This window comes from Oncorhynchus tshawytscha, linkage group LG16 (genome assembly GCF_018296145.1).
Source record: "Oncorhynchus tshawytscha isolate Ot180627B linkage group LG16, Otsh_v2.0, whole genome shotgun sequence".
Classification (NCBI taxonomy): Eukaryota; Metazoa; Chordata; class Actinopteri; order Salmoniformes; family Salmonidae; genus Oncorhynchus; species Oncorhynchus tshawytscha.
Window position 1 is genome coordinate 33,186,447 of NC_056444.1, and position 21,478 is coordinate 33,207,924.

The window sequence follows — 21,478 nt, forward strand, 5'->3', positions numbered from 1 at the left end:
CGGACCAATGCGCAGCATGGTAAGTGTTCATGATGTTTATTTGCCTGAACACTAAAATACAAAATAACAACGTGAATAAACGAAACGAACGAAACAGTCCCGTGTGGAACAAACACTGACACGGAAAAATGAGTAAGTATGATTCTCAATCAGAGACAACGAACGACACCTGCCTCTGATTGAGAACCATACCAGGCCAAACACATAACCACAACATAGAAAAAGGAACATAGAATACCCACCCCAACTCACGCCCTGACCATACTAAAACAAAGACATAACAAAAGAACTAAGGTCAGAACGTGACAAGTTGTCTTGTTTTGTATCACATGCCAATGATTTAACTGGGTGAGGACACGTTGAATAATAATTACTGTATAAGTAAACATACACAATGTAATCATGTATGTTAATGTGTGTCAAAAATAGCCTACTGAGTGGTGCAGCAGCCTAAGGCACTGTATCGCAGGGCTTGAGGTGTTAGTACAGACCTGGATTCGATCCCGGGCTGTGTCACAGCCAGCTGTGTCTAGGAGAGCCATGAGGCTTTGCACAATTGGCCCAGCGTCGTCCGGGATAGGGGAGAGTTTGGCCGGCCGGGATTTCCTTGTCGCATCGCTCTCTAGTGACTCCTGAGGCGGGCCGGGAGTCTGCACGCTGACTTCGGTCGCCAGTTGTACGGTGTTTCCTTTGACACATTGGTGCAGTGGCAGGGTCCTATTTCGGAGGACACGTGGCTCTCTCGGCCCTCTCCTGAGTCCTTATGGGAGATGCAGCGATGGGACAAAACTATGGCTACCAATTGTATGTCATGAAAAAGGGGTAAAATTACCAAAAAATATATGTAAGCTGAAAACACACTGTTTGCATGTGTGTCCTAACGACTCATTTTTGTTTGCAAGGCATCATCTGTGAAATCGTGTGTGAAAATTAGAATCCACTTGTAAAAGGTTAGGCGATCATGTGAAAATCCAGGTGAAACTTCATTTGAAAAGTCATCAAATCCAAAAACATGGTTTCAAATATTTATTTTGTGCGGAATTTCGAGTCGATTCTTTTTTCACAGAACGTGAAAATTTCACATGTGAAATCGTGAGGGTTAGTATATAATGTTATGGTGGTGTGGTACTATTAGACATTATCTCTCCTTCCACCTCCCTCCCCCACCTACTCAACACAATCAACACTGCCAAATATGACAGATTACTTTCTCTGACACACACACACACATTCTCTTTTCCACATTCATCATACCCACTATCAACCAACCTAGACAAAGAGAGGCTTGGCGAATTGTTGAATCCCCTCCCACACAAACACACCCACACCTGCTCTCAATTTTTACCATAGAGAAAGATGTAAAGGATCTAGACATGGACCAAATCACCAAAATCCTTTCAGAAAGTATCCCTTCTCCAGTCCCGAGGTAGAGATGAGTAACAGTAACAGACATGTTAGAGTATTGTATCATGTTCAGCTCCTCGTCGGACTATAGATTTTGGGTCCATACCATTACTAATTCATGTTAAGGGTGGACCCTCCCTCTCCCTGAAGGAAACCTGATCGGGATCAATATAAATGACCTTGGGTTGGGCTGGTATGGGCTCTGTTCAGCAGGGTGTAATGTCACACATCGTAACACAACGTTCAGATAGAAATGTATTGTTTAGAACATACATGTCAGGTAAATAGGGGGATCATGTTAGCTCTATTCATTACGTTTCTATCTGCTTGCAACGGTCGGAATGTTTCATCTCACTGAATACACCCCAGAAGGGAATCAGCAGGGTGTACTGATCTCTCCAGGCGCCGAGTTTTATTAGGAGCTGGATTCAACCCGTATCGCAAGAAGTATTGAGGAAGATCCGCGTTATAGTGCTCGATTGAAATGTAAAGGCGTTGTTCCCCCGTTTGTGGAGACTGCATTCACGGTCAATTCTGCATATGTCCCTAAGGGCTGGATTCAATCCGAAACCGCACTATAGTGCATTTGACATTTAAAGGTAATTTCCAATTGAGCCGACATCTGCAGTGTTTACCTGAAATCCGATCTCCGCGAACTTTAAACAGCCGCATTGCCTCCAAGCACGATCGGATATAGTACTGGCCTAAAGCTTTATTACGCAAGCAAATACATGAACAAACAGATGATCAAACCAGAGGGATGTAGTTGATGTATTTTATTGTGAGATGGGGAGTCATAGAAAAAACAAACAAAAACTATCACTATAAAAATGATCATGGATTAAAACAAGTACATATAAAAGAGGTTGTGGCCTTGACATAGTATACATACAAAGTAACAAATTGGCACAAATAAAACACAACAAAATGTCAATATTATTTTGGCTTGGCAAAAAGGACAGGTTCATGGTTAAGGGTCATCCTTCAATACAACAGCACACTCATGCTATTAGACATACAGTTAGTTCTCAAAAAGTTTCAGTAGCTTCATATTAAAGTGGGGCAAAAGGTCAAAACTAACATGAGAATGAATGGATTTAGAAAGGGAACCAATTCCAATTTCAGGCTTGTGGGTTGTGTTGACAACTTTAGATGTATTTGCGTTCTAAAACATACTTCAAAATGCCAGAGTTTTTTTTGTTTTTTTGTTCCCACCTTTGTTGTAGTCAGCTTACATTTGAAATGATTTTCATACTAAAATATATTATTGTATTAATACAAACTACAGTATTGTACACTACATTGTGTAATAAATAACCATAAAGAAATATAAAATAAAAAAAAATAACACATAAATATAAAATGTTTCTAGAACTAAACAGATAACCCATATCATTGGGAATGGGAAAAATACTGCCTTTTCTGAAAACATACAGTACACATATTTGAACATGAACATACAAAACAATCCAACAACAAAACAACAAAATAATACTGACAGGTAAGAAATATTGTCTGAATAACCATTATGGGATCATAATTGCCTACTTTTGTTACCTGAAGAGAGCGCGAGCGTTTCACAAGGTGTTAAACAAGTGCACTGGAACTGGACTGGGGGGGAATTATACATTTCAAGGCAGGAAATATTTCAAAATCATGTTTCATCGTTCCGTTAAAACATGTGCATTGTCCTTTTAGTATTTGATTGCTCTGATTATAAAAGAGGCAGATCTTTTTTTTAATCTCAAATATGTAATTCATGTCTAAATTATAGTTCATGGTAACGCTATAATCTACAACATCAGGACTAGTGGTAGTGAGCCAAAATCAACAGGATATCAGCTGAAAGAGTTGACATGTTTGAGCTGCTATCAAATCTGGGCCTCGACACAACCTGACAACAGCTGCTAAGGAAAAACAGCAGTATTCAATGGCACTTTTGATCCGCATCATGTCTTCTTGTTTTGCATAAGGCTGGGAGTGGGAATAGGATTCAGGAGGCAAATGATCTCACGATTGTTCTTCTTTCTTATTCTGCTTGATCTGATTCTGTACATGTAACACTGATGACAACAGATTGATGAAATGAACAAACGAACGAACAGAACATTTTAGAGCAATGTGTCAATGCAGACTCCTTCGATACTCCCCTTGTCGTCTTCTTTCATCTATAAGGTAATCAACTACTGGAATATCATCATGGATGAACTCATCTCACAATCGTTTTCTTCTTTAAGGCTCACAATCCATGGACAACAAAAGGTATGCTAACATCACCAGCTAACATGCTGATGATGTATACTGTAAGTCTAGTGCCATAACACTGAAGGGTAGACAGCACCACTGTTAGTGCCATAAGTAAACCAAGCCACTTGTAGTGCACAGGATCTTTTTTTCCTCCAACTTAATAAAATACTGATTTTTTTTGTTTTGTTCATTGGCAATAAAAAGATATAGAAATCTCTCCTAACTGTACAGGTTTTTAAAGGTTAAAATATGAGGGATAAAATTAGTAACACTGATAAAAAGAAATGACCCAAGGTTGATTTAGTAATAAAACATTATCTAAAACGTGTCGGCTCTAGCTTCCAAAGTCCGTATAATGCATTTTTTGTTGTTAAACTTTGTGTTTTAGTTTTTTACAAATACATTTTCTAACACTGAAAATGTTTCTCCTTCTGTGGAAAAAGCCACTAGTATTTTTTCAGGCACACCTGGATTCATACACAGTAGTGAACTGAAATGCAGCGTCCGTCAGAGCAATCCAAACTTTAGCTCTCTATCCTTTCCCCCAATGTCATGGGGAAAAAGGATCCTTCCATTTCATTAAGGAAGAAGCACGGGTCTGGTTCCTCCCTGTTTTAATTCGGATCTCCTTTCTCTCCTGTCGGTGTCTGGTTCTTGTCTTCTGAAACAGTGTTCCTGTTTGTTTCACCTTCATTCTCTTTCATGACCTCACTTTCCTCCGCCGCCCTCGACCCTGACTCTTCCTTGTCCTCCGAGGTCAATACTTTCTCTGTGTCCATTGTCTCTTCCTTCTCAGACAGCTCCTCCTCCACCTGCTCCTCAACCTGTTCCTTCTCACCTCCATGTTCCTCCTCTTTCTCCCTGTTCTCCTGTACCTCCTCTTGCCTTGTGTCTGCTTTTTCCCCTGTAACCTCCTCTTCCTCCTGCTCCTCCTTTACTTCAACCCCCACTACCCCCTCCTCTTCTTCTTCTCCTTCCTCCCCTTCACCCCCGACCACTACTCTCTCCACTCCCTGCTCTTCCTCACTCTCTCCCTCCTCTCGACCAGTGTCTTCTTCCTTCTCCCCCTCCGCCTCTTCCTCCTCGTCCCCTCCCTCGTCTCCTATCCGCACCACCTGTATATCATCCATATCCAGAACTCTGTCCGGATCCCCCTCCACCTCCTCCCCTGCCGCTGTCTCCATGTCCTCCTCCTCCCCCTCCTCCTCGCTCTCCTCCTCGTCCTCCCTGGTGCTGCTCCCTCGCTCGTCAGAGTCCAGGTGGGAGGAGGTGGGCCTGCTGTCTGACTGCTCCTGCTGCTCCCCTCCGAGGCCCAGGGCCAACCCCACAGGGCTCTCCATCTCCTCCTCCAGCACCTCCTCCCCTATACCTCCTTGACTTCCTTCCAGCGCCTCTTTCTTGCAATAGGAGTAGCGGTGGTTCATGTGCTGGGAGTAGGAGCCCGAGTGAGAGAAGCGCTTGCCACACTTGTCACACTGGTAGGGTTTCTCCCCAGAGTGGAGACGCATGTGTTCTATCAAGTGGTGCTTGTGTTTGAAGGCCTTCCTGCAGATACCGCACTCGTGGGGTCGCTTGCCTGTAGCAGGGGAGAAAATAAACAGCCAATAAAAATGTATCTGAAACAGAGTGATAAAACATTCAGGCTCAGGACTATTGTTGAGTGAAATCACAGAGTAACACCGGGCTTGTAACAGGGGTTGCACCCTCCTTGGAAAAATACAGGTCAAACTGTTGTAATTCCCCAGACTGTTGTGCTTGTGAAATGGTTTTGATTATTGCGCCAAAAGTCGGTGAAACCCATGTTATTTATCATCACGTATCCATGGTAAATATGGCAAACAATGCAACAAAAAAACAGGACAACGTGAATTTGGATGGAAAAGCGGGTATCAAAGTCATAAAGACAGAACGCCTCAGAGTGGGTTGACCTGTGCTTGGCCACAACACTACCCATGTTCTCATTGAAAATTACTAACAGAGCTCTGATGCAACATCCCTTCAACATTTTATACCGGAAGGTTAATGTGGTTGGCAGGGGGAGTTCTGGTGGAGTGCGTGTGTGTGTTTATTGGGTAATAGCTGCTGGGATGGTGGTGTCCACCGCCCTTCTGCAATATACACTGGTATAACAACATTGCAGTCAGTGTGTGATTTCTGAAATTTCCCCATTCAGTTTCACTTCGCCTCATGTTTTCCTGAGGTCTCTCTGGGGAGGTGCAGTGAGGCTAATGTTCAGCAGGTATGAAATGGAAGAAAACTGTTGAAAATGGGGAGGTACTATGTGAGCCTTTTATTGTTCAGTTGCAAAGCGATTCGCTGCATGTTGCACCCTAAAGAACATGACCCAGGTCGACCTCGTCCCTGATGTACCTGTGTGTTCGTATTTATGTCGGAGCAGAGAACTGCTCTTCTGGAAGATCTTGTCACACAGGTCGCAGGCGTACATCCCACTCTCCGTTTTCCTCATTTTCTTCCTGGAAGGGGCGGAGTCTGAGTCGTTCAGCTCTTCCATGGTGGACACGCCCTCTGAGCTGGTGTCCTGACGCTCCTCCTGAACAACAAATATCAATACATGAGAACATCTCATTTACAATGTATGACGTCACATCTAATATGTGTGGATATATGTAATATAATGTTTACTGTTTTTAAGTTTTGAATTGTAACAGTAGTATCAAATCAAATCAAATGTATTTATATAGCCCTTCGTACATCAGCTGATATCTCAAAGTGCTGTACAGAAACCCAGCCTAAAACCCTAAACATGCAGGTGTATTAGTACAGTAATACAGTTATAGAGAGGCCAGGAGAAGTGTCATTCTCGGATTATAACGGTTAACGATATGTGCAAAACAATAATACAGGCAATTTAGAGATGGAAGTGATTTGGTGGAGGTGTTTTTTTGGTTTGTCATTCTGTTTCTCAAGGAAAACAAATCAAATCAAATCTTATTAGTCACATGCGCCGAATACAACAGGTGTAGTAGACCTTACAGAGAAATGCTGAATACAACAGGTGTAGTAGACCTTACAGTGAAATGCTGAATACAACAGGTGTAGTAGACCTTACAGTGAAATGCTGAATACAACAGGTGTAGTAGACCTTACAGTGAAATGCTGAATACAACAGGTGTAGTAGACCTTACAGTGAAATGCTGAATACAACAGGTGTAGTAGACCTTACAGTGAAATGCTGAATACAACAGGTGTAGTAGACCTTACAGTGAAATGCTGAATACAACAGGTGTAGTAGACATTACAGTGAAATGCTGAATACAACAGGTGTAATAGACCTTACAGTGAAATGCTGAATACAACAGGTGTAGTAGACATTACAGTGAAATGCTGAATACAACAGGTGTAGTAGACCTTACAGTGAAATGCTGAATACAACAGGTGTAGTAGACCTTACAGTGAAATGCTGAATACAACAGGTGTAGTAGACAGTGAAATGCTGAATACAACAGGTGTAGTAGACCTTACAGTGAAATGCTGAATACAACAGGTGTAGTAGACCTTACAGTGAAATGCTGAATACAACAGGTGTAGTAGACCTTACAGTGAAATGCTGAATACAACAGGTGTAGTAGACCTTACAGTGAAATGCTGAATACAACAGGTGTAGTAGACCTTACAGTGAAATGCTGAAATAGCTGAAATGAATACAACAGGTGTAGTAGACCTTACAGTGAAATGCTGAATACAACAGGTGTAGTAGACCTTACAGTGATGCTGAATACAACATAGCTGAATACAACAGGTGTAGTAGACCTTACAGTGAAATGCTGAATACAACAGGTGTAGTAGACCTTACAGTGAAATGCTGAATACAACAGGTGTAGTAGACCTTACAGTGAAATGCTGAATACAACAGGTGTAGTAGACCTTACAGTGAAATGCTTACTTACGAGACCCTTACCAACAATGCAGTAAAAAAAAATATATGTTTTTAAATACGGATAAGAATAACAAATAAAAGTAACAAGTATTTAAAGAGCAGCAGTAAAATAACAATAGCGAGACTATATACAGGGGGGGTACTGGTACAGAGTCAATGTGCGGGGGCACCGGTTAGTTGAGGCAATATGTACATGTGGGTAGAGTTATTAAAGTGACTATGCATAGATGATAACAACAGAGAGTAGCAGTGGTTTAAAAGGGGGGGCAATGCAAATAGTCTGGGTAGTCATTTGATGGTGTTCAGGAGTCTTATGGCTTGGGGGTAGAAGCTGTTTAGAAGCCTATTGGACCTAGACTTGGCGCTCCGATACCGCATGACTTGCGGTAGCAGAGAGAACAGTCTATGACTATGGTGGCTGGAGTCCTTGACAATTTTTAGGGCCTTCCCCTGACACCGCCTGGTATAGAGGTCCTGGATGGCAGGGAGCTTGGCACCAGTGATGTACTGGGCCGTTCGCACTACCCTCTGTAGTGCCTTGCGCTCGGAGTCCGAGCAGTTGCCATACCAGGCAGTGATGGTGCAGCTGTAGAACCTTTTGAGGACCTGAGGAGTCATGCCAAATCTTTTTAGTCTCCTGAGGAAGAATAATGTTTGTCGTGTCCAAGGAACTTGAAGCTCTCAACCGGCTCCACTGCAGCCCCGTCCTGTAGTCCACAATCATCTCCTTTGTCTTGATCACGTCGAGGGAGAGGTTGTTGTCCTGGCACCACACGCCCAGGTCTCTTACCTCTTCCCTGTAGGCTGTCTCGTCGTTGTCGGTGATCAGGCCTACCACTGTTGTGTCATCAGCAAACTTAATGATGGTTTTGGAGTCGTGCCTGGCCATGCAGTCATGAGTGAACAGGGAGTACAGGAGGGGGCTGAGCACGCACCTCTGAGGGGCCCTTGTGTTGAGGATCAGCGTGGCGGATGTGTTGTTGCCTACCCTTACCACCTGGGGGCGGCCCGTCAGAAAGTCCAGGATCCAGTTGCAGAGGGAGGTGTTTAGTCCCAGGGTCCTTAGCTTATTGATGAGTTTTGAGGGCACTGTGGTGGTGAAGGCTGAGCTGTAGTCAATGAATAGCATTCTCACATAGGTGTTCCTTTTATCCAGGTGGGAAAGGGCAGTGCGGAGTGCAATAGAGATTGCGTCATGTGTGGAACTGTTGGGGCGGTATGCAAATTGGGAGTGAGTCTAAGGTTTCTGGGATAACGGTGTTGATGTGAGCCATGAGCAGCCTTTCAAAGCACTTCATGGCTACAGACGTGAGCGCTACGGCATGTCATGAAGTGATGCTGTAGGCTGACTAATACCACCTTCTTTCTATAGCTCTCAAGGTACCATAACCTCATCAGAACCAAACAGCTAGTAACACTTCAGCCCATCACGATGAAATCATCCCACCTTGGTGTTGACCCTGAAAACCAGTCATCCCCATCATCATGACTCATCAATGGTGAGTAAAAAAAAACTCAGAAACACCCTTTACTGCGCCCATCCCTTCCTGGGTGTAGGTTGCATATGGGTGTGTCCCAAATGGCACCCGGTTTCCTTTATAGTGCACTCCTTTTGACCATGGCCCATAGTGACCTCTGGTCAAAAGTAGTGCACCACAAAAGGTAGAGCCGGGATGGTACCAGTGTCATAATCATTTTTCCATGGCAACAATGACAACACGAAGCAGACCAAACTCGTCAGGTATCGTCAGAACCCTAATATCGAGAACAAGGTGCCCTTCCGGACGCATACTACAACTGAGTATTCAACACTGAGACACTGAGAGAGAGGAAGTACAGCACGGTAGCATCAGCGTCGTTAAGGAACTGATATATAATACCTATACGTACAGCGAGGGCTTTTAACAAGGCATGCTCTATGCCAGTCCACTTAACAGGAAAGCATAATACAACAACAACAAAAATCAATGGTTGAGACAGGAGGCAGAGGCCTTTAAACAGATCCCTACCGATCAATAGGTCTCTACAGTAAGTGCTGCCTCATGTCTTCTGGCTCGGTGACAGCAGCAGCTCAGTGCTCGGGGAGTGATGGCTCTTCTATCCATCCTTATGGATCATTAAGTGGCCTGGCTCTTACTTCTAATACTACTGCATGAGAGTTTTTTGGCAGAATTCATAATGGCACTTTCGGTATATAACGCATCCAGGATTTTTCCTCTGTTGTATAGCTGCATGTTAGACATTTTTTAAACAGTATGACACTAATACTTTAACTTATGTCACATTTTGAACATTCACATATCATGAGCCGCAATAAATGTGTTGGCAGTATACTATAGCTCGAAACCCAATTTAATTTTATTCCACCTCTCTCTCTGTCTTTCACCCAAGAGCGAGGAAAGAGAGGAGCGCTAGAACTCCTCCCTTGAGTACTCCGGTCCACCTTTAACCCTCCTCCCCCCAGCGCTGAAACCAAACAGCTCATCACAGGAGGCAAAGACAGCGGTGCCAAAATACCACCGCCTCCACCCAGATCTACAGGAGAGAGACTCACTCAGCTGAGACTGAGGAGAGTTCCCATATCTCCAGCTCAATAGGTGGAGCTTAACCTTCTCAGTATGGCTAAATTGCAGTGGGCCAGATCCAAGAGAACTGAAGCACTAAAGGGGCTATAGACGCTGAAGTGTTGAGGGTGGGATCTTTCCTAGGCCTTGCCATTTCACTCCACAAAGATGAAACAGGTAGAGTGAGATATAGGAGGAATGATTATACGGAGAACTTCCTATTCTTCCAGCACCTCCTCCCTCACTAAACATGAGCCAAGTCAGTCAGAGAGGAACAAACAGCAAGAAAACATGATGCTCAGTATTGCACCTGCAATACCAATAGACTGTTTTCGTGTAGTTTTCTCTCTAACTGGCGAAACAAATTCCCATAGTGCACTCTTAGAAAACAAAAAGGTGCTATCTAGAACCTAAAAGGGTTCATCGGCTGTCCCCATTGGAGAACCCTTTGGAGAACTCTTTTTGATTCTAGGTAGAACCCGTTTTGAGTTCCATGTAGAACCCTATACACAGAGGGTTCTTCATGGAACCCAAAAGAGTTCTACCTGGAACCAAAAAGATTCTACCTGGAATCAAAAAGGGTTCTCCTATGGGGACAGCCGACGAAACCCTTTGGAACCCTTCTATCTATGTGTAGTCATACAGACACGGCAGATGCTTTTCTTGCAACTGACTTGAAAAGAGCATCTGCTAGGCCTTTGTTATTGACCAACATGTAAATGTAAGCTGTGCTGCTGCTTTGACCTTGGGGGGTCCAGGCTGGGTTCACAGGAGGCTGGTGAGGAGGCTGGTGAGGGGAGGACAGATCATAACAATGTCTGGAATGGAGTAAATGGAACAGTATCCAGAACATGGAAACGCTGTGTTTGATAAGTAAAGTAAGTGAGTGGCCTTACACAAGCCTTGGCTTTTGCGAGCCGGAATGGCTGTTTGATACCGTTCCATTTATTCCATTCTAGCCTATTTGAGCCCATCCTCCCACATTAAGGTGCCACCAGCCGCTGGGTTACTGAAAAGCACAACGTGACAACTGTTGCTGTGAAAAAGGGCTATATAAATACATTTGAATGATTGATTGATTAACCAACCTTGATGCCGTTGACTTGCAGTGTGGTCTTCTCCTGTGTCTCTGTCCCTGCAGGGCTGTTGGCTGTAGCTGTAGTGGTATAGGTATAGGCCAGCTGTGGGATGAGGATAGTCTGGTTGTTACTAGTGGTAACTGCCCGGAGGCAGGGCATGCCTGCACGGCCCTGGTCAGTGATGGCATAAATGGTCCCGCTGGGCAGCTGAGTGGTCATGATACTGATGGGGTTGGCACTTTGTGGGCTGGCGGTGTACAGGGACACAGGTTGACTAGTCACGTGGTGGCCAGCGGCGCTGGCGAGCGGAAGTTCTTTCTTTGTTGTGCAAGTCTTCGTCAAGTTCAGGGGTTCGTCCTGATGGGAGTAAACAGAGGCGTGGTAAGTGGCGGCGGCTGCGGCCTCCTCTCGGGTGGGCTTTGGTAGCGACAGGTCCAGAGGGCCATCAGTGCTGTCCGAGGAGGAGGGTCTGGCTGGGACGGGCCCCCCGGCGGTCAGGTTTAGTGGTGTGGGGGAGGCTGGGGAGCGCATGGAGCCGTTAACCTCAGCCGGAGTGGCCTCGGCTGGGCCGGACTGCATCATGGTGGGACCCTCTGTGTCCTGCTCTGGTCTTATCTTAGGGGACACAACTGTGGCCCCAGGACTCTCAGACAAGGGTCCCTCTTCCTCAGACGGAGGTGTCGGAGCTCCTAGTGAGACCTGACTGCTCTGCATCTTGTCGAACCACTTCTTGACCACGTCGGTGGGCAGGCTGACTGAATCTGAGATCTTGCTGAGCTCCTCCTTGGTTGGCTCAGCATTTAGGGCGAAGTAGGCCTTGAGGAGGGACAGGAGGTTCTTGGGCTGGTTCCCGACCCCCTCGGACAGTAACGAGGCGATGGCCGACTCTGATTTGTCCCCATTGATCCTGAGGCCTGAGGCCTTCTTACAGTGCTCGAGTGCGTGGAGCACGTCCAGACCACCGGGGCAGTCGCCACAGAGCAGACAGGTCTTAGTGGTCTCCTCCCCCTCCTCCTTCTCGTTTTCCTCTTCCATCTTCTCCTCTTTGCTCCTGGGGGGCCTGCTGAGTGTCAGGTCCTCTGGGAGTCTCTGCTGGGCCTTGCTGCAGGGCTCTATGGCAACCTCGGCCAGGGGCTGAGCCTGGGGCTGGCCTGGCATTGTAGCCAGAGTCTGAGGTTCCTTCTTCAGGTTCTGGGCAGTGAGCTGGGTCTGGCTGGGATCGAGGCTGTAGTTGATGATGATCTTGGTAGCGTTGCCATCCTGACCGATGATGGGGAGACTGATGGCTGAGATGAGCTGCTGGTGAGGAACACCCGTTGCCCCTGTGCCGGTCCCCGCTGCCTTGGCATTGTTCTCCAACATCTGTCTGATCATGTTACCGTCCACCGCCACCTTGAAGATGAAGATGATAATGGTTTGTTCATTGTTCAACAAATAATTGTACAAATAGCAACAAGCAGCTCATTACAAGTATTTCATGAATTGTAAGTTGTATTTGAACTGATGATGAAGACAATTACATTAATCGAAGCTACAATCTATCTGCAACATTAAAGCTGATCTACCCCCTTTAAAAAAAAAGTTGCATTTGAACTACAATTAAATTATTAAATACAGAGTACACTTTAGTCCTATTACAAGTTTACAAATCACCTTCAAGATGTTCTGCAGGTCTGCCAGGTTGATGCTGATGGGAGAAACCAGACCCATGGTGGGGAGCATCACAGCCTGCACCGCACCCTGCAGGGGGCCCGCGGCACCCCCGTTTAACACCCCTCCTCCATGACCGTTTCCTCCCGGCGTTGCTGGAGACAACACCATGGCCTTGTACTCATAGTCCACTGGCTCGCTCTTGATCTGATTGAGGGGTAGTTGCTCCTGTAACGGTTTATCCCAGATCTGTGTGCGTGTGGTGGAGGAGGGCGAGGCGGGCATGGCTGGGGACGGGCACTGGGACGCCTTGGCGCTGGGCCGGGGGCGGCCGTTGACTGCCGAGATCACGCTGATGCACTTCTTACTGCTGATGTGGGAACTGTAGGAGCCCGAGTGGGAGAAACGCTTCTTGCAGTTGGAGCACTCGTACGGCTTCTCTCCTGTAGAGACAGACGGCCATGCACAGACAACACACACACACACACACACACACACACACACACACACACGACCTCCATTAGGAACAGAGCTAAATGAATCAATCTCCTCGGGGAAAAAGGGACTAATGCATTTCAATGACGCTTAAAGGCTGAGGATAATGGGTCCATTGGGAAATACTCTCTAGTTGTTGGCCAGAGCCGCCAAAAGAAACACAATTATGTCACATTAGGACGAAGCACAATGCTCTGAAACACAATCAAGGACACATGAATACACAGAGTTACTAAACATAAATATTTGTTGGATGGAGGCAGAAACATCAGTGCAGATGGTGTGGCCAATAGAAACTCACGTATACAATTACCCCAACCTTTTGTCCACATAACAAAATACACGCACGTTCACAAACACACACGTGCACACGCACACACACACATATGTGCACACACACTCACACACTGAGGGGTCCACTCACCGCTGTGGATGCGTAGGTGCTCCTTCAGGTGGTGCTTGTACTTAAATGCTTTTTCACATTCGGTGCAGTTGAATTTGCGGTTGCCCCCCGACTGCGTCACGTGCCTCTGTCAGACAAAGGGAGAGAGGGTGAGGGGGATGGTCAGCTCACTTCAGTCACACACTCATGGAGACAGGCACTTTGTGCTACTTTCAATTCATGAAACAACCGCTTTAAACAATGGCTAAAAACAATGGTTAAATACCAGGATATTAAATTCATCATGGATGTGATCAACACTGAGCACATGCCATGAGCCTACTTTCCCACTTCCTGGGTTTCGGACACAAAGTTCACATCACCTTTTATCTACACTCTTAGAAAAAATGGTTCCAGAAGGGTTCTGTGGCTCATAGTAGGATAACCGTAGGATGACCCTTTTTTGGTTCCAGGTGGAACCCTTTTGAGTTCCATGTAGAACCTGTAGAACCTTCTATAGAAAGGGTTCAGAATGGTTCTACCTGGAACCAAAAAGGGTTCTTCAAAGGGTTCTCCTATGGGGACAGCTGAAGAACCCTTTTAGGTTCTAGATAGTACCTTTTTTTCTAAGAGTGTACACTGTAAAGAAATATATAATAATTTTTAAAAAATGGTAACAACCTGTACGTTTTTTTTTCTTCAAATGTTTAATTGAACCTTTATTTAACTAGGCAAGTTAGTTAAGAACAAATTATTATTTACAATGACGGCCTGCCCCGGCCAAACCCAGACTACGTTGGCCAATTGTGCGCCGCCCTATGGGACTCCCAATCCCAATGTTTTTGTCGCAATGCTTTGCTTTATCTTGGCCAGGTCGCAGTTGTAAATGAGAACTTGTTCTCAACTGGCCTACCTGGTTAAATAAAGGTGAAATTAATTTCAAAAATTAAATATAAAAAAATCACAGCCAGATGTGATGCAGCCTGGATTTGAACCAGGGACTGCAGTGTCTTAGACCACTGCGCCACTTGGGAGCCCCCTAAATTACTGTAATGAATTATGTTACCGTAAGTTTCTTTGGAATTTACGGTAACATAATGTACATAACTTACAGGTAACTGGCTGCCAGTAAATTACTGTAAAAACAACCGTTTTTTTAAGAGTACATAATCTTTACTGCACACTTACACAGTGCTGTAGCTAGTAGTTAGCAAACAGCAGGTATAGTTGTGTATCTTTCTATAAGTGTTATGTATAGGGTTGTGTCTATAAGTACCTGGTCTCTACCAGCTTTGTGGGCCGTCATGTGTCTCTCCAGCTGTGTGCGGTAGGCAAAAGTGTAGCTGCACTGGGAGCAGCTGAAGTTGTCCTCGCTCTTCTCGTGGCGCAGCTTGATGTGCTCCTTCAGGGACGTGTAACGCTTGTAGCCGCGGGAGCAGTAGGGACAGGTGAGGAGCTGGGAGAACGCATCCGGAGTGCCTGTTGGGGAGGGAGTAGAGAGACGGGGAGGGAGGGAGCATGTGAGTGGGTGTGGAGAGGTCGTAGACTAATCAGAGGGTCAATAGAGAGTAAGGATTCTTTGATGTGGTTGATTGACAGACAGACACAGGAGCTCTGGACTGCTGTTTCACCTATTTCACCCGGTACTGACCGATCCTCTGTTAAGACTAACAGAGGGTCTGTAACCACTAACTACATGACAGATGCTGCAACATACTCTCACCTGCTGGCTGGATACTGTTGGTTATTCATTAGTAAAGTAACAGGTGTCACAACACTCCTGCTCTCGGAGTCGGAAATGTGCAATCAACAGCCCTAGTTCACACGAGTAACGTGACTAGTCTAAGTGTCTTTAAAATATTGGAATTCAAGGCCTATATCTTTTTTAAAAAACATGAAAAACACCCATTGGTTTCAAATGAATGCCCAGACGTTGGATAAAAGCTGTCTGGAAACACGGTAGAACACGGTGAGAAGACATAAAGCACACCTAGCACCAGGACCCCGGGGTTGTTATGCGCCACTGGGTCCCACACAGGTAAAGTATTACCTGTTAACAGGTGATGTATTAAACCTCCCTGCTGGCCAGGTGAACCTCTCAGGATGTGAACACACACATTATCTCTCTCTCACACACACACACACACACACACACACACACACACACACACACACACACACACACACACACACACACACACACACACACGCACAAGCACACACAACACACACACGCACACACACACACACACACACACACACACACACACACACACACACACTATCACCCAGGTAGGTACTATCTGCTATTTGCTGTTTTTCCTCCTGTGAGTCTGACAGGTAACAGCCAAAAGCCCTTAACTCATAAAGAGCCCAGTGTGTGTCCATTTACAGCAGAGAGAGTGTTAGTGTTAATGGATGGGGGGGGTTTAACACCTTCAGAGGAAGAGACGGAAGTCAGAACAACACAACAAGGTTTTGCCTGGAGGCATAAAACCTGCAGTCCCAGAGGTGGAGGTGTTGTGTGTAAAGCGTTATTGTGTAGAGTCCACTGTGGGAGGTAGGGGTAGAAAAGTGTGAAGTGTTTTTTTTTTGTGCGTTGCTCTTGCTCTGCTGTGCTTAATTCAGACCTGGGACGCTATGTCTGTGAGTGGAATCCTCTGTCTAATCAGTTAAATGATGTATCAATCAATTAACTACCAGTGAGAAAAGAAAACCAGTACTTCGTCCCGAACAGTGGAGAGTAGATGAACAGGTGAGGTGTGTGTGTGAACAGGTGAGATGAACAGGTGAGGATGAACAGGTGAGGTGTGTGTGTGCGTGAGGTGTCCAGGTGGTGTGAGCGTTGCACGTACCGTTCTCGTCATGTCCGCTGGCCTCGGGGGTCCCTTGGCGTGGCTCGTCCTCCGGGGCTTCTGGGTAAATGACGGCTGTGTCTCCCTGCTGCAGCATCTCTTCCACCAGAGCGTCCGTCCTGCCATCGTCCTCCCCGTCTGAACCACACTCCTCCCTCGCTGTAACCCACAGAGACAGGACAACTGTTTACACGAGGACACGAGGAAAGGACATTAAGGACCTCGCCATTGTAATACATCATTTTATCATGTTCCTTCTATCTAAAAAACATGATGCTTAATTAGAACTGTGACCTCCAACCAGATACACAGGTAAGTCAGTACAGTCTAATGCACCCCCCAGAACCAACCAATCCCCATAGCGCCTAAATCCCCAGACCTGCATAAACCTCTCTGGATTAAGAAATAACAACTTTCCCACTGTGGTGCCTAATATCCTAATACCCCAGTAAATGAGATCCGTTATCCGTTATCAGGGAGCATGTTCTCTCCTCGGCATCACATCAGCTGCCGTTGCGCCACTAATGAGGGCTAATTAAGGAGCTGTAGGCAGCAGTGTAACCTGAGGACACGGTTAGGAAAGGAAAAGCTTCCGTCTCTCTGCCTCACATCCTGGAGCACATACAGGAACTGAGTGTCAGCAGATAAAACCACACAGAAATACACCTAGCATCATTATTATTAAGTAGTAGTATTATTATTAACCCTTAAAAACCAGTGAAAACAAGGAGGGGAGAGTTCTATTATCCTGTTTGACTGAAGGAAGGGAGAGGGTGATGATGAAACACCTAACAACAACGTCGACCTCCCTAAAGACGTAAAGCATTACGCAACCGTTTAGTTTACTGAGCAGACGCTGTTGGCCCGGGGGAATTGAATTCTCCTGCTAGTTTCTTTCGTGTTGGGTTGAGTGTTGAGGTTGTTCTGTGAGTGTGAAGGGCTGTAAAGGTCTGACAGTGAGACCCAGCTGTGTGTTGCTGTGTCAGATGGGAGCAATGAGAAGTTGCACGCTCCGTGACTCAGCAAGCCCGGCAGGCCCAGTAAATTCCAACAGCTCTCCTCCTGCAGGGCCCAGCCCTCTCCTGTGCATTATGACAGCGATGAGACACGGTGGGAAATGGACGGTTCCACTACACGGAAACACACGGAACACACATCCCCACGCCAACCACACGGTACACACACACACAGTTACTGGTTACCGTGGCGATTAAATACTTTCAGCGGAACCACCCCCATCCTGCTGCCTCACATCAAAGAAGGGAGAGGAATAAGAAGGGGAGAGAGTGAAAGGGAATGTGAATGAAAGAGAGTGGCCAACACAGTGTATGTATGAGAGAGCGAGAGAGAGAGCGAGAGAGAGAGCGAGAGAGAGAGCGAGAGAGAGAGAGAGAGCTCTAGCGCCAGGTGCTGAGAAAGTCAGATTTCAGGATTGTATGCATCCTCAGTATAGAATGGAGGGGGTAGAAGAGGGCCTCCTAACCCTCCCATTAAGCCACAGCTTTACTTCCCATGACCTCAGTGGAACCATCTCTCTCTCAACCATTCAGGAACGTCTTCACAGCTCTTCATTGAGATGGATTTGGAAGATTTCCACTTTCTTTTAATAACACGACGCAGCTAAATAGCAGCCTGTTTACCCAATCACACGCGTTGCTTTTTTAAAATAGCTGTATCTACAGTTACCTGATCCCTGCCTCACTCTGGCTCTCAGAACGATGTAACAGCCCTCCGACACACACAGCTACCCTGGGAGACTGTGTGTGTGAGGTAGGGTCTCTCTGAGGGTCGACACTTCCAGGTCTCTGGTTGTTATGGTTAAGGTCCCCTCGCTGTCTCTCTAAATTAGAGCTGAAGGCTACATGGTTCAAAGCCAGTCAGGCAGTATATGAAAAGTGGCCAAACATCACTCTCAGACCGGTTGTGTGCTGACACATTGGACGTGTACGAACTGAAGCACGAGTGGAAAACCTGGACAGACTCTGGAGCTCTGGCTAAACCCTAAAGAGGATTCATTCAAAATGCATTGTGTTATACATACCGTTCAACATCCAGCGTCAATCCTTGATGCAATAACCCTCTAACCTTGTGCTTCAATAAAAAGTTAAATCCTAGCTTACAGCAGTATCACCATGTTCCTAACTTTACAAGACAGCGACATCAGCATTTCCTGTCCTGGTTGAACTGGACTCACCTTTGACCCCTACTTCCTGTGGCTGTGCATCCTGCCCCAGTTAGGTACCCTCTATAAGGGAGGGAGAGGGGGAGCCAACGTGTCTCAGAGATGAGCAGTTTCACAACAGAGAGGGAGTGGTAGACTCACATAGACTCAGTCCATTCAAATAATCCTAGAACAACAGGATACAAGGCAGTGTGGTGGAACCTGGGACGAATGTGAGGGATATCCTATCTATGCTACACACTGAGGGTACAAAACATTAAGAACACCTTCCTATTATTGAGTTGCACTTCCTTTTGCCCTCAGAACAGCCTCATTTCGTCTGGGCATGGACTAAAAGGTGTCGAAATCATTCCACCGGGATGCTGGCCCGTGTTGACTCTAATACTTCCCGCAGTTATGTCGAGTTGGCTGGATGTCCTTTGGGTGGTGGACCATTCTTGATACACACGGGAAACAGTTACGCGTGAAAAACCCAGCAGCGTTGCAGTTCTTGACACGCTGGCACCTACTACCATACCCTGTTAAAAGACACTTCAATATTTTGATTTGCCCATTCACCCACACATACACAATCCACATCTCAATTGTCTCAAGGCTTAAAAGTCCTTCGTTAACCTGTTTGGGGTGATTCAGGATCTACCACACAACTTCCCCAGCACTCTCTGTCCGTGGGTTTCCCTTTCCTTTCCTGTTCTTCCAAGGTGTCTTAACTTGATGACTGAGGGTCCACTCATGACAAGCCCTACTGGAATGTAGTATGACTCCTACTGTAGTATTCATCCTGAGTCAAGGCCCATTCTAATGTACTACTGAGACTCATCTTCACGGGAAACGCATGAGACATTGCAGAAGAGCTGAGGTGATTGGCATCATACTGTGTATCGAATCCTGCAACGTGAGCAGGACAAACTCTGGGGTTTATTATATAGTTATAGATGCCATGCCGTAGCAAATACATGCCGTGCCTATTAACACAGTAATCACAGAGTGGAAAGAACCCTGCATAGTTCCACATGGCCAGTCAGTCAATACCTCCTTCCCCATTCTCAGTCCTCAGTAACAATAATCATCCAGGCTGTTAAATGAGGTGGTTAAGGCAGTGTTTTACTGGCAGGGCTTTGGCGGTGCTACAGTGGATATTCATTTAGAACTAAATGAGTAATGACAGCGAGCAAGGGGCCGGTGATGCCATGTAATCAGGAAGAATGATTCAGGTAGAGAGGGGGGAAACGGAAGGAGGGAGCGCAGCAGAGTGAAAACCACCCCTACGGTATGTTTCTCCTCACTTGGTCAGAGAACTGGCGTCAAGTCTTTCATTTGAGCGCCAGACAACCAGAGTGGCGGAAAGATTGTGGCTGCAGCTTTCAATGGTTACGCTGACCTACAGTACAGAAAACTGTTTTAAAGGAAGAGGGCTGAGACTTGCATTATGTATAATCAGTTTAGTCACTTAGCGTTGGCGTGTGAGAAAGGGAGAAAGCAAGAGAGAGATTATCATTAACAGAAGACTCGTATATTTCCTCAGTGAAAACAATGTACTGAGCGGTGTTGGGGGGAAAAACATACGACATTATAAAATCCACGTACACAAACACATTTCTTTCCACAGGGCCGTGGGGTGAGACAGGGATGCAGTTTGAGCCCCACCTTCTTCAACGAGCTGACGAGGTAAAAATCTGTCGTTCTGCCCCTGAACAAGGCAGCTAAGGTAGTTAATCCACTGTTCATAGGCTGACATTGTAAATAAGAATTTGTTCTTAACTGACGTGCCTAGTTAAATAAAGGTAAATATATATATATATATACAGTTGAAGTCGGAAGTTTATATACACCTTAGCCAAGTACATTTAAACTCAGTTTCTCACAATTCCTGACATTTAATCCTAGTAAAGATTCCCTGTCTTAGGTCAGTTAGGATCACCACTTTATTTTAAGAATGTGAAATGTCAGAATAATAGTAGAGAGAGTGATTTATTTCAGCTGTTATTTCTTTCATCACATTCCCAGTGGCTCAGAAGTTTACATACACTCAATTAGTATTTGGTAGCATTGCCTTTAAATTGGTTAACTTGGGTCAAACGTTTCTGTTAGCCTTCCACAAGCTTCCCACAATAAGTTGGGTGAATTTTGGCCCATTCCTCCTGACAGAGCTGGTGTAACTGAGTCAGGTTTGTAGGCCTCCTTTCTCGTACACACTTTTTCAGTTCTGCCAACAAATGTTCTATAGGATTGAGGTCAGGGCTTTGTGATGGCCACTCCAATACCTTGACTTTGTTGTACTTAAGCCATTTTGACACAACTTTGCAAGTATGCTTGGGGTCATTGTCCATTTGGAAGAACCATTTGCGAACAAGCTTTCACTTCCTGACTGATGTCTTGAGATGTTGCATCAATATATCCACATAATGTTCCTTCCTCATGATGCCATCTATTTCATGAAGTGCACCATTCCCTCATGCAGCAAAGCACCCCCACAACATGATGCTGCCACCCCCGTCATGGTTGGGATGGTGTTCTTCGGCTTGCAAGCCTCCCCCTTTTTCCTCCAAACATAATGATGGTCATTATGGCCAAACAGTTCCACTTTTGTTTCATCAGACCAGAGGACATTTCTCCATCTTTGTCCTCATGTGCAGTTGCAAACCGTAGTCTGGCTTTTTTATGGCAGTTTTGGAGCGGTGGCTTCTTCCTTGCTGAGAGGCCTTTCAGGTTATGTCGATAT

At 45.7% G+C, this 21,478-nt stretch overlaps 1 protein-coding gene across 1 annotated transcript in view; it reads right to left on the bottom strand.

The window, feature by feature from the left end:
* Window positions 1-2,165: 2,165 nt before the first annotated feature.
* The window catches only part of LOC112215602 (zinc finger E-box-binding homeobox 1), a 67,789-nt gene continuing 48,476 nt past the window's right edge, over window positions 2,166-21,478 (bottom strand). Inside the window, exons 3-9 of the mRNA XM_024374762.2 lie at window positions 16,575-16,733; window positions 14,996-15,198; window positions 13,762-13,867; window positions 12,846-13,285; window positions 11,202-12,584; window positions 6,022-6,202; window positions 2,166-5,227 (exon numbers count right to left, since the gene is read on the bottom strand). Of these exons, the coding sequence (XP_024230530.1) occupies window positions 4,266-5,227; window positions 6,022-6,202; window positions 11,202-12,584; window positions 12,846-13,285; window positions 13,762-13,867; window positions 14,996-15,198; window positions 16,575-16,733 (3,434 nt within the window). The 3' untranslated portion in view covers window positions 2,166-4,265. The remainder of the gene's footprint in view (window positions 5,228-6,021; window positions 6,203-11,201; window positions 12,585-12,845; window positions 13,286-13,761; window positions 13,868-14,995; window positions 15,199-16,574; window positions 16,734-21,478) is intronic.